This window comes from Anabrus simplex, chromosome 13 (assembly GCF_040414725.1).
Source record: "Anabrus simplex isolate iqAnaSimp1 chromosome 13, ASM4041472v1, whole genome shotgun sequence".
Taxonomy (NCBI): Eukaryota; Metazoa; Arthropoda; class Insecta; order Orthoptera; family Tettigoniidae; genus Anabrus; species Anabrus simplex.
This window is the reverse complement of record NC_090277.1, coordinates 104073096-104090878: the sequence shown is the minus strand read 5'-3', so window position 1 is coordinate 104090878 and position 17783 is coordinate 104073096. Positions and strand designations below refer to the sequence as shown.

Genomic DNA, 17783 nt, shown 5'->3' with positions numbered 1-17783 from the left:
AAACTACAAATCTACGATGCCAAAGACATGAAGACATTTTAAAATTTCATCATCCTAAGATCTGCTAAATTTAATTAATATTTCAATGTTGGAATCCTTTTAAAGTAATTGTAATTATGCTTTTTCTTTTTCTTTCAAAAATTTACTGTGTTATATTTATATTGTAACATTTGCACACACATTATCATTGTCTAAATTTGCCATAAGCTGGTCAATATTTGTGTCACTTTAATGATAAACCTACAATATTAGGCATCAGTAAGGATACAATGTTCTTATTCTTTCACAAGTAAAAATAATGTGAATCAGCTTCTCCCATCTACAGGGATTAAGGATACATGCTTGTCTTTTTTTGTGTGTGCTTGGAATGAAGTGTTGATTATGGTGACACAGAGTGCTTGTTTTCTTGACATCCCAAAGTTTATATCACTTACAGTAAAATAAGACTTAAAATAGCCTGACAAGAATGTGATCTTTCTTCTTTTCTGTATAACATTTATGCAGAATATGTCAGGAGTTTTACCTCAGAGCGAATGGAACGGATGTCTGAAAATGTCTAACTGTGACACATTAGAGGAAATCGTACCGTATTATGTGGCAAGATTTTACAGGATGAGAAAAAGGTGATGTGTTATAGTGGCAGCCACTTTTTTTTTTTCAAGAACAAAATATGTCAATCTGTTTTTAATTAAATTGTAAACATATCAGGTTTAATCTGTAATTAAATGTTTTCTTTTCCAGGTATTTTTTAAATTTATTTTATCCCAAATTAGTTTTGACAGGCTGATGAACCTGTTATAAAGAGAGAAAAAAATGGTAAGGTAAAAGATACTTATTTTTCAATTTCAGTGTCATCTGTTAGCTGGATCTTCAGACTGCATTACAGCAGCATCAAAAACAGATGGCAGTGGGCACTGGAAAGATCCTAGTAAGCCCCTCGATGCACATTATGCACACTTAAACCTCTGTAAATACTGCCTGTACAATAACCTTACCGGAAACGCTCGATTTTCTAGCTGGAGATGTCTGGCTTTCAAGAAAATTATTGAACTGAAGAATCATGAATAGAAGAAATGGCGAGAACTTCCCCAAAAGGGAAAAGGGGTAGAATTATAGCAAGAATATACACCGGACAATCTATAGTTGTTCGACAAAAGAGGCCTCAGATTTTCAGAGTGGCAAGATGCTATCAAGATGACAGCAAATATAATACCTGTGCGAGTTCTTCCAGGCAGATCCTATGACGGATCCCATTGTAGACGCAGCAACGAGTTTGAAACCCTTGCGCTGGCTCGTAGGCGCTATTCACACTGCCGGCACATTCGGACTGAACGGAACTGAGTGGATTTGGCTGGCAAAACAAGGCAATGTGATGCAATGAGAGTGTTCTCAATGCTGGCTGGGCCTGGCTGAACCGAGCTGAGCTAGTCAGCTAGGAGAATTTTGATTTTTCATGCCACACGCTGGGCTGGTAAGTGATCTCCTGGATGCAAGCGTTGTATTTGTGTTGAAGTGAAGAGTTGCGGAGAGGTAGTTACTGGAACTCTCATCAGCACTGTACAGTTAAGGCCTTCGTTATGGGACCAAAAGAATAGAAAATACCAGAATTGGGACCTGAAAATTAGATGCTTGAATGTTTTTAACATTTGCAATAGATGAAATTAAATTAAGGGTTTCCTTCTGGGAACTTAATTTTTAAAATAAAATATAATTTACCCAAGTGTCAGCATTAGTCTCCTCAGCACACACAGCTTTGTGGAAATTTTTGTTCTGTTTAACAACTGAAGGATGAATTTATTGTAAAATACAGTCAAATGTACTTGAAGTCATTCTGAAGTACATCCAGAAATGTTCATCACTTCGTAGGTCATCAAAGAGAACATAGAACTCCCCTAATCTATCATGTTCAGTGTTTATGTGAAGTATCCAGTAGCAGCTTCTTAGTCTTCTACTTAACATTCCTCATGCATTGTCTGTCAGGAGCAATAACTGTAACGCTTGCGACATTCTTAAAACTTTAAACGAACTTCACAACATTGGAATGTAGTACATGAGCTTCTAGCCTTGACCAGTTGGCTAGCCCCAGCAGACTTTCAGCTATTCCCAGAACTGAAATTCACCCTGAAAGGACAATGGTTTTAGTTGACTGAAGAGATCAAACTGAAATTGCAGGCGAATCTGCATGTGCCCCCCTCCCAAATTGCCAACCATGGCTGCTTCCATTATTGGGAATAGTGGTGGGAGTGTTGTATTAACAGTGGTGGCAGAACACTCCAAAACAGTCAAAACTAACAAGGCTGCAGGAAAGTTGCCAAAAGAGTTACAGTCGAACCTCGATATCTCGAACCTCCATTACTCGAATTTTCAGTGTCTCGAAGCAACTTAAATTTACCGGCCGTTTGTCCTATTCTTCACGTGTATTTATTTCTCAATTACTCAAAATTCAGTTACACGAATTTCTCGATTTCTCAAAGCAAATATTTCCTCCCTTGAAGTAAAAAATACTCTGTAATGTGGATACAACATTTGTGGTTTGTGAGGAAAAGTTAACAAGTAAACGGAGGCTTACAGTGATGCTGGGAGCTAATATATCGGGAACCGAAAAGCGAAAACTTCTAATGATAGGAAAATCGGCGAAGCCTCGCTGTTTCTCAGGTGTAAATTAATTACCGGTCATGTACAAAAGTAACCCCTGAAGTCGCGGATGACAAGCTCCATTTACGAATCTCGGCTGTGTGGTATTGTCGAGAAGTTTCAACGTGAAGGGAGGAAAGATTAACAGTAACAAATAGAAGAGAATAACTGATTTTTTCTAAAGGTGTTAACCGAGATATGTTTCTTGTTCCATTGATGTATGTACTGTACCCTGTCTTCTAAAAAGTGACTAAACTCTGGGTTATACTTAAAGTGATGCAGAAAAATAGAATTGTTTGCATATTCTTAAATATTGTTAAAAATAACGTATTCAGTATAAGACCATAGACAAATATGATTCCGTTACCCGTACGTGCTATGCATGCTCAAAAACGGCATTCTCTATACCTCAAAATAAAATTGAGCTCCCGAAGTTATTTGAGATATCGAGGTTCCACTGTATATTCAAAGTTTAATTATTTTCTTAATAGGCCTTGCATTACTTTTAAAAAATACTCTGTACAATTTATAGAAACTAAAAACGAAGCTCTGATAAAATTTGCATCGTACCGTGTTTCATTTTACTACAAAAGATAATAACAATGAGCTGACTGCACATTTCATTCTAATTTACAAGCAATTTTGAAACTGTAAACATTTCAAGTCTTTAATAAGATGAAGGAAAAAAAAAAGATGTATTAATACTACAGATAAAGGTTTTTAAAAATCTGTTTACAGAAATGAACCAGTGTTGGCAGTTTGAGAAACTATACACGACTGCTTTTATCCACTGCTTAAAAATATTTATCAAGTATTAACAACTGATAACCTCCTGGCCCTACCAAAGAAGACAAAACATTTGTGGATATTATGAATAATTAAAAAGTGTTTCTATGAATAACTATTGTCATAATATGGCTTAGAAAAACCATGCAAAATTTCAAATATTAAGAAGTACTTCATTCCAAAATTAAAGGCAAAGAATTTTGAGTTCTTACACAACATTTGTGTAAAGCGGCAAATTACATCGTATGAGTAGTCTCAGATTATCATTAGCTCTTTAGTGACAAAAAATGCAATGAACAAGAATAATTCTTAATAAGACAAAGGTACTGCAGTAAAAAAAATTTACACTGACAGGCACACCGGGTGCCCCATCAGATCACAGCCTGGAGAATGCTCAGCATTTCCTCCATCTCCGACGACGATTTATTCAGACATGACGGCGTCGTAGGCAGCGATTAACTGTTCTGCTGTGAAGGACAGCTCACCGCACGCTGATAATTCGTCGTAGTCTTGTAGGAGTTGTTCCACTGAAAATAATCAAATCGAGTTATGCATCACAAAAGAGCATTCATTAGTGACAGATTTGTTGAAGGGCACATGTAAGAGAAAGATTTCCAATATTATGAAATATTTCGACAGAGCATCCCTTTTCAATTGTTACACGGTAGTTCATTTCTGCAAGTCTCATTTCCCATACCTTTGAAAAAAGAATGAATTCTTTCTATTCTTAATCAATACATGAACAAAAAAGTGGTTTGAAGTCCTTCCCAAGTGAAGATGATGGATATGGGATGTACCGAGCGAGTTGACCGAGCTGTTAGAGGTGTGCAGCCGTGAGCTTTGCATTCAGAAGAAAGTAGGTTCAAACCCCACTGTCGGCAGCCCTGAAGATGGTTTTTCGTTGTTTCCCATATCACACCAGGCAGAAGTCAGGACTGTACCTTAATTAAGGCCATGGCCACTTCCTTCCTACTCATAGCCTTTTCCTATCCCATAGTCGCCATAAGACCTATCTGTGTTGGCCGACGTAAAGCAACTTGTATATATATTTAAAAAAAAAAAAAAAACAGGATGTAGAAAATTTGTTTAAATTTCTAGCAAATTTAGCTTATTGAACCAATGACTAAAGAGACTGATTCATTTAGGTAAGTACGGTTAGCACTCTATTTCACAGAAATTTACCAAGCACACTCAAAATGTTTTCAGCAAGCCTCTTACCTATGGGAGTGATGGACTCTTATTTGAAAGGCCAGGGACACCTTGGAAACAACATGGCAAACAAAATGGAATTCAATTGGGTGCTATTAGTATTAATGGGACTTATGAAAGAAAGGAAGTAGAACTGGCAGAGTCGGCAAAGACAACACGTTTGGATGTGTTGGGAGTTAATGATGTTTGAGTAACGGTGCTGCCAACCTTCAGTGGACAAAAAAAAAAAAAAGAAGGGTCACTCGCAAGAAAAAAAGGAGACTGAAGTAGAATTTTTAACATGCCAAAGCTTTTGCCCATTTGATGCAAATTTATTATTTAAGCAATGTTACAAACACCAGAATACTGGCCAAAATGTTTAGTGGTCAGGCGGTTTATTTTTTGATGGCAAAGACTTAACCCGGTGGGATACACATTGTAAGAGACCTAACGAGAGTACACAAATAAGGCCACTTTTGTGGAATATAGAAGGATTAAAGAACGCGTTATCATTCTTGCCAGGAGACTTTTTCAAGAATTATAATATAGTTCTATCAACAGACACCTTTCTCACGGGAGATCGGGCGATACGAGACTTCCACTGCATTCACAATTTCAATTCTCAAGGATACCTGAGAAGACCAAAAGGAGGTATACCGTGTTTTTTGAAGCCACACCTCACACCCTTAGAAATTAAACACAAGTCTAATTGCATATTGATGATAGAGACTAAACTATGTTTTATTAAGCACATACTATCAACCCCAGTTAATGGAATAGGACATAATAGACGAACTGGCTACAGCACTTGGGAACAACAAGGACTCCAAACCACTAACACTAGCAGGTGATTTTAATTGTCAAATAGACATACCATCACATAAATCAATCGCTGTTGTGGACTTACATACCTACATACACTGACTGACAGAGCAAATGCAACACCAAGAAGGAGTGGTCAGAACTTTATGCCAATTGCAGGGTAGACTGACGTCACTGAGGTATGCTCATGATGTGAAATGCGCCGCTGTGCTGCGCACGTAGCGAACGATAAATGGGACACGGCGTTGGCGAATGGCCCACTTCGTACCGTGATTTCTCAGCCGACGGTCATTGTAGAACGTGTTGTCGTGTGCCACAGGACACGTGTATAGCTAAGAATGCCAGGCCGCCGTCAACGGAGGCATTTCCAGCAGACAGACGACTTTACGAGGGGTATGGTGATCGGGCTGAGAAGGGCAGGTTGGTCGCTTCGTCAAATCGCAGCCGATACCCATAGGGATGTGTCCACGGTGCAGCGCCTGTGGAGAAGATGGTTGGCGCAGGGACATGTGGCATGTGCGAGGGGTCCAGGCGCAGCCCGAGTGACGTCAGCACGCGAGGATCGGCGCATCCGCCGCCAAGCTGTGGCAGCCCCGCACGCCACGTCAACCGCCATTCTTCAGCATGTGCAAGACACCCTGGCTGTTCCAATATCGACCAGAACAATTTCCCGTCGATTGGTTGAAGGAGGCCTGCACTCCCGGTGTCCGCTCAGAAGACTACCATTGACTCTACAGCATAGACGTGCACGCCTGGCATGGTGCCGGGCTAGAGCGACTTGGATGAGGGAATGGCGGAACGTCGTGTTCTCCGATGAGTCACGCTTCTGTTCTGTCAGTGACAGTCACCGCAGACGAGTGTGGCGTCAGCGTGGAGAAAGGTCAAATCCGGCAGTAACTGTGGAGCGCCCTACCGCTAGACAACGCGGCATCATGGTTTGGGGCGCTATTGCGTATGATTCCACGTCACCTCTAGTGCGTATTCAAGGCACGTTAAATGCCCACCGCTACGTGCAGCATGTGCTGCGGCCGGTGGCACTCCCGTACCTTCAGGGGCTGCCCAATGCTCTGTTTCAGCAGGATAATGCCCGCCCACACACTGCTCGCATCTCCCAACAGGCTCTACGAGGTGTACAGATGCTTCCGTGGCCAGCGTACTCTCCGGATCTCTCACCAATCGAACACGTGTGGGATCTCATTGGACGCCGTTTGCAAACTCTGCCCCAGCCTCGTACGGACGACCAACTGTGGCAAATGGTTGACAGAGAATGGAGAACCATCCCTCAGGACACCATCCGCACTCTTATTGACTCTGTACCTCGACGTGTTTCTGCGTGCATCGCCGCTCGCGGTGGTCCTACATCCTACTGAGTCGATGCCGTGCGCATTGTGTAACCTGCATATCGGTTTGAAATAAACATCAATTATTCATCCGTGCCGTCTCTGTTTTTTCCCCAACTTTCATCCCTTTCGAACCACTCCTTCTTGGTGTTGCATTTGCTCTGTCAGTCAGTGTACATATCCTACAATGGAACCAGCACAATAGATCTCGTCTTTGTTGGCGAAGGCTGCAGCTGTACATTTCAACAGATTCTGAACATTATCATGATCAGGAAGTACTTACCTATAGAAACAACACTATTCGTTATGACTACCACACTTACGAATGCGCAGACTAAGGCGAGATTGACAAGGAATTTGGGCCCTATCAAAATCAGTATCTCAAGAGTCGGGCATATAGTAGACGACATAAGAGCCGGTGATATAAGTACAGCACTAAAAGATTTAGAGAACTTGTTAAGACAAGCCATACAACCCAATAGGAAATAATTTAGAAAAGCAAAACCATGGTTCAACGCGATGTGCTATCATATGAGGAAAACGGCAATAGAAGTTCTCTGTAACGTACAGAATCTTCCAACAGAAGAGGCGTTGGTAACTTATGCAAGGAAAAGAAGAGAATACAAAACCGTCCTCAAGCAGGCAAAAGTGGATTTCCAGAAAAGGAAGGAGTTAACACTCATAGCGGAGGAGAAAAAGATCCCTTTCAAGCGCTGAAGCATCAACAGCCAAGGTTTCCCAGGGATATTCTCATGGAGACGTGGACTAATCACCTGAGTCATGTATTGCAGGAAAAAGATACCAGACCCACGCATGTCCTCCCTGTGGGAGGCTTCAAACTTATCTCAACAGAAAGAGTCTCCATTGCAATTTACAGCAGTAACGTCAAGAAAGCATGCGGACCTGATTCAATATTTAATAACATTTAAAATCAGAAGCCCCTATTATTTTGGAAACGTGGACAGCCCTGATGAACAAATGCATTCTGCAAGGCAGAATACCCAATTCATGGAGGTACTCTACTATAAAAATGCTCTATTACGGAAAAGGTGACCCTAGTGATCCTAACTCATACAGACAGAATTAAGAGAGATCAACCCTGCAAGCAATCCAGTTATTGTTGGAGAACATTCAGGACACCTTACGGGTATTACATGTGATAAAATTCATTTTTGGGTCCGTATTGAAAGTATTTGTATTAAATAACACTTGTATGTTTTATTATCCATCCACCTATTCAATACAATACAATCTTAAAAATTAGGACATTGTCCTTATAAAAATTGTTGACATGAAATCAATATATTAGATAGTACATGTTTCGCCTATCATATACTTTTTGGTTAAGTTAATAAATTTCATTATTCGTCCGTATTGAACCAAGATTACAATTTATTAAAATTTGTATCCACCTTATTCAATACATTAAAATGTTGTTAAGATAAAATTACAACATATATTTTATCAGAACTAGTTCTCAACGCCTTTCTTTGCGTCATCATCAGCTGATATACATTTTAGGAAATATTGGCAAACACATAAGTTTATCTACGTCACATAAAACAAATTTTAAAAAAACATATTGATGATCTAAAAACCGTGTTAAAATTATATTGCGAGTATTAAACTTTAAGTTGATGTGGTCCGATGTAAGTTGGTTTGCTTCCTCATAAAACGTGGCTTTAACAAGAACAACCACTGAAAACACAATCTTCTTAAAGAAACATTAGCTCAATTTAACACTTCTATAACCGTGATATAGAACCGTATTAAAATAATTCAATAAAATCTTCAAGCCAGTTATAATGGAGCAATCGTAGTGAGGTGGAAACGAGCAGTCGGTGCTTTAAGATGTTTAAGATTATCTCATTCCCAGTTCAATGCGGACCTCAAAAGATCGTTGTCCTTGCGAAGCACCGAGTAGCTTAGCGAGCCGTGTTGCTCAACTTTCCAAAAGTTTTTAACAACACGCCATCTGACAACTAAATGGAATGTGTTTTCTGATTTTTATCTTTATTGTAATATCTTTTAATAAGTCATAATCCTCAAACATTTGTCATGTTTTTAGACTCCAATATTATCACAAATATTGTCAAGTAATAGCATACAACATTTTACATGACATAGTTTTTAACAGCATTCATAAGTTATTTCCAATCAGGTACCTGATCTATTGTTAAGATGAAAAATATGGCTGATGATGCCTACTATTGATAGGCGAAACATGTACCATCTATTATATTAATTTCACGTCAACAATTTTTATAAGGACAATGTCCTAATTTTTAAGATTGTATTGAATAGGTGCATGAATAATACACTGACTGACAGAGCAAATGCAACACCAAGAAGGAGTGGTTCGAAAGGGATGAAAGTTGGGGAAAAAACAGAGAAGGCACGGACGAATAATTAATGTTTATTTCAAACCGATATGCAGGTTACACAATGCGCACGGCATCGACTCAGTAGGATGTAGGACCACCGCGAGCGGCGATGCACGCAGAAACACGTTGAGGTACAGAGTCAATAAGAGTGCGGATGGTGTCCTGAGGGATGGTTCTCCATTCTCTGTCAACCATTTGCCACAGTTGGTCGTCCGTACGAGGCTGGGGCAGAGTTTGCAAACGGCGTCCAATGAGATCCCACACGTGTTCGATTGGTGAGAGATCCGGAGAGTACGCTGGCCACGGAAGCATCTGTACACCTCGTAGAGCCTGTTGGGAGATGCGAGCAGTGTGTGGGCGGGCATTATCCTGCTGAAACAGAGCATTGGGCAGCCCCTGAAGGTACGGGAGTGTCACCGGCCGCAGCACATGCTGCACGTAGCGGTGGGCATTTAACGTGCCTTGAATACGCACTAGAGGTGACGTGGAATCATACGCAATAGCGCCCCAAACCATGATGCCGCGTTGTCTAGCGGTAGGGTGCTCCACAGTTACTGCCGGATTTGACCTTTCTCCACGCCGACGCCACACTCGTCAGCGGTGACTATCACTGACAGAACAGAAGCGTGACTCATCGGAGAACACGACGTTCCGCCATTCCCTCATCCAAGTCGCTCTAGCCCGGCACCATGCCAGGGGTGCACGTCTATGCTCTGGAGTCAATGGTAGTCTTCTGAGCGGACGCCGGGAGTGCAGGCCTCCTTCAACCAATCGACGGGAAATTGTTCTGGTCGATATTGGAACAGCCAGGGTGTCTTGCACATGCTGAAGAATGGCGGTTGACGTGGCGTGCGGGGCTGCCACCGCTTGGCGGCGGATGCGCCGATCCTCGCGTGCTGACGTCACTCGGGCTGCGCCTGGACCCCTCGCACGTGCCACATGTCCCTGCGCCAACCATCTTCGCCACAGGCGCTGCACCGTAGACACATCCCTATGGGTATCGGCTGCGATTTGATGAAGCGACCAACCTGCCCTTCTCAGCCCGATCATCATACCCCTCGTAAAGTCGTCTGTCTGCTGGAAATGCCTCCGTTGACGGCGGCCTGGCATTCTTAGCTATACACGTGTCCTGTGGCACACGACAACACGTTCTACAATGACCGTCGGCTGAGAAATCACGGTACGAAGTGGGCCATTCGCCAACGCCGTGTCCCATTTATCGTTCGCTACGTGCGCATCACAGCGGCGCATTTCACATCATGAGCATACCTCAGTGACGTCAGTCTACCCTGCAACTGGCATTAAGTTCTGACCACTCCTTCTTGGTGTTGCATTTGCTCTGTCAGTCAGTGTAAAACATACAAGTGTTATTTAATACGGGTACGCGAAAACAAACTGTATGTTGCCTTCGTTGACTTTACAAAAGCTTTCAACAGAATCAACAGAACGATGGTGATTGAAAAACTAATATCAATGATTGGCAAAGATCACTACATTGTACACCTTGACAATGACGTGCTAAGCAATAATCAAGTGGAAATGGACGACAGTGAAACCAAATCAAAGCCTATAGAGCAATTGAATGGATTCTTACAGGGAGACCCATTAAGCCCCCTACTTTTCAACATAGCGACTGCAGACATTACTCAAGTGGTACAGTCTGGGAGAGTGAAGATGCTGATTTGTGCAGATGACGCAGCTATGTTCGCAAGTTCCAGAGAGGAATTACAAAACAGCTTGAATCGACTGACTGATTGGGCCAATAGAAACGACCTACACATAAATACCTTGAATGACCGTCAGAAGAGGAGGAAAAATAGCCAAGGAAGGTGTACTGTACCTGAATGATAAACCACTTCGCAATATTAGCTTCTTCAAATATCAAGGCATAACATTACAGACGCAAGGGAAAACTTGCGCCCTTCACATCATGGATAAAGTAGAAGGTGCTATGAGGGCCATGCAAGATTTGAGCAAATTATGTGACTTGTCAGTAGAGATGGCATTGAAACTTTTCAAAGTGAAGGTTGTCCCTATCATAACGTATGGTCTCGGTCTTATTTGGAACAATCACAGTAAGAGTAATTTAAAAGATTTGGAGAAAGTTAAAGCCATCTACTTAAAGAAAGTGCTATGCTTGTCAAAATACACTCCGTCACGACTCACTTATGAGCTAGTTCGGAAATCTTTCTTCATAGAAGATCCGAGATCAACTTTACATCAACGGAACATTATTCCCAACTGCTCTTAGAAGTCCAGCAAAAGAAGAAAGAAATCCCTTTAGATTTCTACTCCACAGCAGCAATGACATCCACAGAATGGAAAGGTCCAGGCTAAGAGCTTCGTCACACCGTAACACGCTTTGTGATCCACGGTTTTCATCACAAGATCTGTGCAACAAAAGTGTACCATCACCCATATATGGACTGCATATGTGTCCTATGCAAAAGACATTGTGACAGATATCATGCTCGTCTTCGTACAGAAAGACTAGTGTCATTACGAGAGCTCTGCCCTGAGTGATTTTATGTATTTTATGCACATTGTGCGCTCTTCTCCCATGAATAATAAGTCCTGAGGTACAAAATTTTGAAGTTTAAAGTATGTTCAAACCGTTGCCTACGTTATAATACAAGGCCTGGAAATAGAGCCCGTAAAACGCTATGGAAGTGGTTTCACTGAAGTTCAATGCCGGGCCGCTAGGATCGCTTTCTTGCCCCGTCTACCAGGCTCGCGCCTTTAAACGTGTTCATTAACTGAGTTGGTTGTGAATGTATTATGTATTTGTCTGATGTTAAGCATTCGCAGTTCCAGTCATGGTTTATTCACGAGAAATTAAAGGTAGTGGAATTTCATTTCACAAGTTTCCAGTGAATGTTCACGGTTTGAAACATTATACAGAGGGAGTATTACGCATGAGATACGAATTCAAGCTGATTGAAGTAGGCCTCTGTTCCTAAGTTTTGATCCGAGTTACGTCATAAGGATAGGGCGATCCCAAAATTTGTCACTGGACTTTTTTGTAAACAATGCTACCATGACCGGCGATCATTTGAGAGGCATCTTCAAACTCAGAAATTTTAAATTAGGAAACCAACGAGGAAAATAATTTGCCCAACAAATTTGGCAAAAATTAATGTAGCAAGAGCTAAAAAAAAAAAAAAAAAAAAAAAAAAAAGTGTTTTCCCCACGAAACAATCTCTGGTTTGAAAAGTATGGAGGTAGTTTGTCCTGAGAGCATTAAATGTAGTTTAAAATAAGCCATTTGTTTTATGGAGCATTTTATTAAACTGTTCGATGTGCATGACCTCTGCAACACCTCACAAGGGACATATTCCAGGAATGAGAACAAACGAGCATTTTTTTAACTGGGCGAGTTGGTCGTACGGTTAGGGCCGGGCGGCTGTGAGCTTGCATCCGGGAGATAGTGGGTTCGAATCCCACTGTCGGCAGCCCTGAAGATGATTTCCGAAGTTTCCCAATTTGACACCAGGCAAATGCTGGGGCTGTACCTTAATTAAGGCCACGGCCGCTTACTTCCAACTCCTAGGCCTTTCCTATCCCATCGTCACCATAATACCTATCTGTGTCGGTGCGACGTAAAGCCTCTAGCAAAAAAAAGCATCTTTTAGGACTGAAGATGAACTCCTCAGTTGGTTAATTAATGATTTCCTGTGACATATTAAGAAACTTCAAATGCAGTCAGAGAAATTAAAAAAGATTCATCAGAGAAATGTATCAAGCATAGATCTTGACTACCCAATCCACTGTGGCCTGTGTAAAATAACTCATAAGTATACATTTGCATTATGCATTGATGAGGAACCTAACGAGCTATGACATCGAGCTCTTCTTCAGCTACCTAAGAAGCCAAGCGGAATAAAATGACATTATGGTTCGTGTGGCAAAAGAAAAAACAGACTGTACAAGCTGTTTAGAACATATCTCTTCTCCAGCTACTCAAAGTCCAACATTGTGTCCTATTCGTTTTCAAGATCGAGGAGTCCTCAGATACAGATACTTCTGCAGTGAACGACGGAATTTGTCACCTCCGCTACGCAGTACTTGCCCCGAAGAGAGTTACTAAAAGGCATGGGCGCCCATATGACAGTTTCTAGAGGAGGGCCCAGACCTGGGGGTACATAGTAATTTTAATATTTTGGAAGATAAATGGCGATTTGTATTCTGCGGTAGAATAACCCACGGCGTTCCTTACTTGTTGGTGGTGGACGATACTACCGTTTTTACATAATACTGACTTTTAAATCATTTTCTTGAAAGGAAAACACGTGACTACACTAGATTTTTGCCTTTCCCTGAGAGCTAGAGGGGGGCCGCAGCCCCACCTTGCCCCCGAGTATGGGCGCCCTTGCTAAAAGGTGTACGTTTATTTTTTCGAAAGACATGTTCAACAGTGAAATTAAGTGTGGAAAGTGTAAAGGCGACAAACCACCTCTTTTTCTACTATGAAAATTTCTGAGACCTCTGTTAGACAACATTGCTTTAAGCCACTCAAGTAGAAGAGAGAAAGTTTTGAAACTTGATAAGAAGCCCCTCAAAAGGAAGGTTTTGAAACTTCAATGACATATCCAAGCCAATGCAGCACCGCTCTATAAATAAAGTACTGTCCATACTTGCAAAAACATTGTTCTTTTTATTTAGGATATAATTTACTTACTGACATATACTGCCATCCGAATACAAGGGGGCAAGAACGCGATCCTAGCGGCTGAATGGTGAACTAGGAAGCAACCCATTTCCACAAGTGCATTTCAAGGCCTTGTATTATAGCGTAGGCAATGGTTCAACCCCCCCCCCCCCCCCAATCCACCTTTTAATATCTGTTGTGCACTGTCATATTTTCAAACCAACAGCTGACACTGAAACAAACACATCACTCTCTCCTAAATTATATCTATACACATTCCTCGCTTCATGCTTCAGAGAACTTGTATACCTTTACCGTTCCCAACTCAGTATAATAAATATTTAATTGCGCACAATGTATGCTATTTATGATTTTCTTTCAAATTTCTTACAACTACAAATATAACTTTTATTTTCCTCATATTATACTACCTTCTTCCTGCAGTGTCTCATCTTCAATTTCTTCTAGTGTAGAGAGTGCGTCGTCTATTACTTCAGGGTTGGTTATTTCAAATTTTGATATGGAACTTTTGCATATATCCATAGCTTCTTGCCAGATCGTGTCTTTCAGAACCATCACAACATCCTGTTCAGGAGCATTTCGAAATAAGTCGAGATATTTATTCCTGTTTTCCTTCATTCTATTCATAAATAACTGGAAATGAAATGTTAAAATTGGTTATTTTAATGCAAAGAAAAGTAAATCAGTATATTCAAAACTGATGAGAAATGTTATGAATCATAATTGTACACTTTCATAAAAGGACACACAACGTATCAGAGCAAAAATAAATTAGAATGAGGTTCTCATTAAAACGTTCCTTTAAACGCATATCACAACAGTATTATGAGGAAGTTTTATCCTTTATAGAGACATAGAGGAACTGTCATGACGAATTACATGCATAGGAATCTGTATTCTGTAAGTAAACATTGAGTTGTGTTAACTCATAACATTCCCGCCATAACTTCCCCTGAATGTTAGCAATTCAATGGATATACCTTTCTCATTTTTAATCTAAAATCAGGAGAGACACCCTTTAATCTGCAGGCCGCATTGCGTGTCTTCATTAATATATCTAAATTTCTAGGAGGACTGCACTTCACTTCAGTCATATTGGTTCAGGTCGTATCAAAACGCAGAATATTGTCACAAACTGGATCGTTTCACAAAGCAAGCGCGCAGTAACTACACCACCATGTTTTCATTTCACCTCAGCTTGATCAGCTGTTTTCGTCGGATTTTGGGTTGGTTTTCAATGGGTGCAATCTTTGTTTGTGGAGTAAATGAGCATATAAAAATATGATCTCTATGGAGGTTACTTCACTCGCGACTTAGTATTTTACGTATTTTTCTGTCTGATGAGTGAATTTTATCTATGCTAATAGAATCTTCCTTATAATTCAGCGGCGGAGGTTGAAATAATTATCAATATGTACAATTTTGATATTAATCGTTCCAGCGCCTTCTATTGCAGATATTGACGAAACGGAAGTTTAGTGACTCTCAATGGGTGCAGCAATGATGTAAAATACAAGATATTCAAACGCAGCCTTTGTGTTCGTCCACAACTTTCACGTTTTAGAAGCAAGATTTCTGCACATGAAGCAGGTGGAGTCTCTATATAGTAATTAAGCAGTACATTGTGAAAAGTGAAGTAGTGTTTAATTTTTCCAGGAATTATCAGAATATTATCAATGTAAAAGTATTACCCCAACAATGGCAGGGGCAATGTTTGATATTGAACTGCAAGATGCAGAGGTTCATCAAGACGATTCCGATGACGATGGTTTTGAAATTGAAGAGGTAAGCTAAAATATCTTAACAGAGAAAATGCGTGCAGAATTCATTACGAACCCTTATATATTTAATTTAGTCAGGCATCGTAGATAATTTTGATTGTATTTGGTGGTGGTGTATGTTACCATTCTGCTCCAAGGTTACTTCGTATGTTGTGTGAAAAGTATTTACCGACTGCTATTTCTTATTATTTCTAGGGCGATTATGATCAGGATCCAAATGTGAACGCTATTATTGAGTAAGTATTAGTCTATTCTCCTTTCTATTCCGACATGGTTTTGTACCTAAGTAATAAGGTTAGAATGCCATGCACAACAGTTAATTTTATCATTCATGTATCGTACTTTTAAAATCTCGTTTTGTATTATACTTTAACTTTGTTTAAATATGTTTACATAGTAAGATATTAATTTTATCGTGCACTGGGTGCTATTGTCGAAAATTCGTGTTGAGGGAAAGCATATGTTCTGCTTGTCATTGATAGTGTTGCAATTGGCTCTGAATTTAACTATACACTTGGGAAGAAATTTCAATGATAATTACTAACGTAGCGTAATGGTCGTAATTTTACTGTTCCAATCTTTCCTCATTAACACCAGGTGATTAACATTTGAGTAGTTTTGTCACATTGAATATAATGATAGAAAATGGCATTTTTAAAGCTAATTTGTAATGTTTTAATTCTCATTTGATCTGTTAGGCTTTCTGAAGGAGTTGATATAGGACACATATTCTGAGTATTACTAGGATTGTAAATATATTTTAGTTTGTTTATTGAAACTAACATTTTTTTAATGAACTTATTAATCATTAATTTGAATTCCATGTTTTTCAGAGATCCGAATACTATGTAAGAATGTACTATATGTGACCAGAATTTTAGTAAGCCAGCTGATTATTTTCAATTGAAAATTTGTTGTGCTTTGTTACTGGCATTTTGTCAAAAAGTACTAATATTTTAAAAAGGAACAAAAGGAATTAGAAGAACTGTTAAAATATACTTGTGGAGTGAGCTTATAATATTAAGTTGTACAGAACCTTGTTCATATCAGGTAGACTCAGTGACCGAGTAAAGAAAAATGTCAGCGGTATTATTCTGATCTTCTTCTCCCCCCCTCCCAATATTCCTTTTTTTTTTTCCCTCAGTAATAATGACCTACATCTGTTAAATGTTGCCTGATATGATGACCTATAACTGCGCAAATTAGAAAAGTCCTGCAGACAATCTCCAAGTTGTAACTTGTCGAGTGATGTGGGATTCATTGTTAAATTGTTGTTCTGATTGGACAGCTCTGGAAGTCTCATTACATATTTTCTTTGAGAATATTTTTTCCTTCTTAGTCGAAAATTTGTTTTCTTTTGTGTGCAAACAATGACTGGAATTATATACTGTATCATTTCTCAAATTGTGGTTTGTGAACACCCTGGGGTTCCATGAAATTTTGCTACGCATTCATCCTCCAAGTTCTTTGAGAATGTTTAAGGAGAGGCTAGGTAAACAACTGATAGGGAAACTGTCACCTGGGCGACAGCCCTAGTAGCAGTTCTTTGATGATTGATGCGCAAACATATTCCATATCGATAGATTTGTAAGCCTGTAATACTCTGTAGGGTGATAGTAGCATATTCTATGTCAGACAGTGGTGAAAAGTTGAATTAATTTATCTTGCCAGTAGTGACAAAGCCATTGGTTAGGTCTGGCTAGTGACAAAGCTGTTGGACTGGAAGAATTGGGAGAAAGAAGACGAGCTGCTCGACTAAGTGGTATGTATATCACAAATGTTATAATAATGGTATGTTCCGAGCTGTCAGCGGAGAGATGGCGTGGAATGACATTAGTAGACGAACAAGTTTGAGTGGCATCTTTAAAAGTAGGAAAGATCGCAATATGAAGATAGTTGGAATTCAAGAGGACAAATTAGGGCAAATATTCATTTATAAGAAGGGGAGTTAGGGATTGGAATAACTTACCAAGGGAGATGTTCAATAGATTTCCAGTTTCCTTGAAATCATTTAAGAAAAGGCTAGGAAAACAACAGATAGGGAATCTGCCACCTGGGCGACTTCCCTAAATGAAGATCAGTATTGATTGGTTAGGTCTGGGCAGTGAACAAACCATTCGACTATGATCAGTTAAAAGTAGTCTGGAGGCATAAACTGCCATGTTAGGGTCCTCTAGCA

General features: G+C 40.1%; 2 protein-coding genes across 5 annotated transcripts in view; one reads left to right on the top strand and one right to left on the bottom strand.

Moving 5' to 3' along the window:
• Window positions 1–399: 399 nt before the first annotated feature.
• LOC136884634 (uncharacterized) lies at window positions 400–15039 on the bottom strand. Its single transcript, XM_067156861.2, has 3 exons — window positions 14804–15039; window positions 14234–14456; window positions 400–3947 (listed from the first exon to the last, which is right to left on the bottom strand). The coding sequence occupies exons 1-3, from the start codon at window positions 14915–14917 to the stop codon at window positions 3844–3846; spliced, it is 441 nt and encodes a 146-aa protein (XP_067012962.1). The 5' UTR covers window positions 14918–15039; the 3' UTR covers window positions 400–3843.
• Window positions 15040–15337: 298 nt separating this feature from the next.
• S6k (Ribosomal protein S6 kinase) overlaps window positions 15338–17783 on the top strand; it is a 131416-nt gene continuing 128970 nt past the window's right edge. For 3 of the 4 annotated variants that reach the window (XM_067156908.2, XM_067156907.2, XM_067156909.2), the window contains exons 1-2: window positions 15338–15608; window positions 15800–15840. In XM_067156908.2, the coding sequence (XP_067013009.1) occupies window positions 15522–15608; window positions 15800–15840 (128 nt within the window). In that variant the 5' untranslated portion in view covers window positions 15338–15521. The remainder of the gene's footprint in view (window positions 15609–15799; window positions 15841–17783) is intronic. The other variant, XM_067156906.2, reaches the window with a different exon arrangement.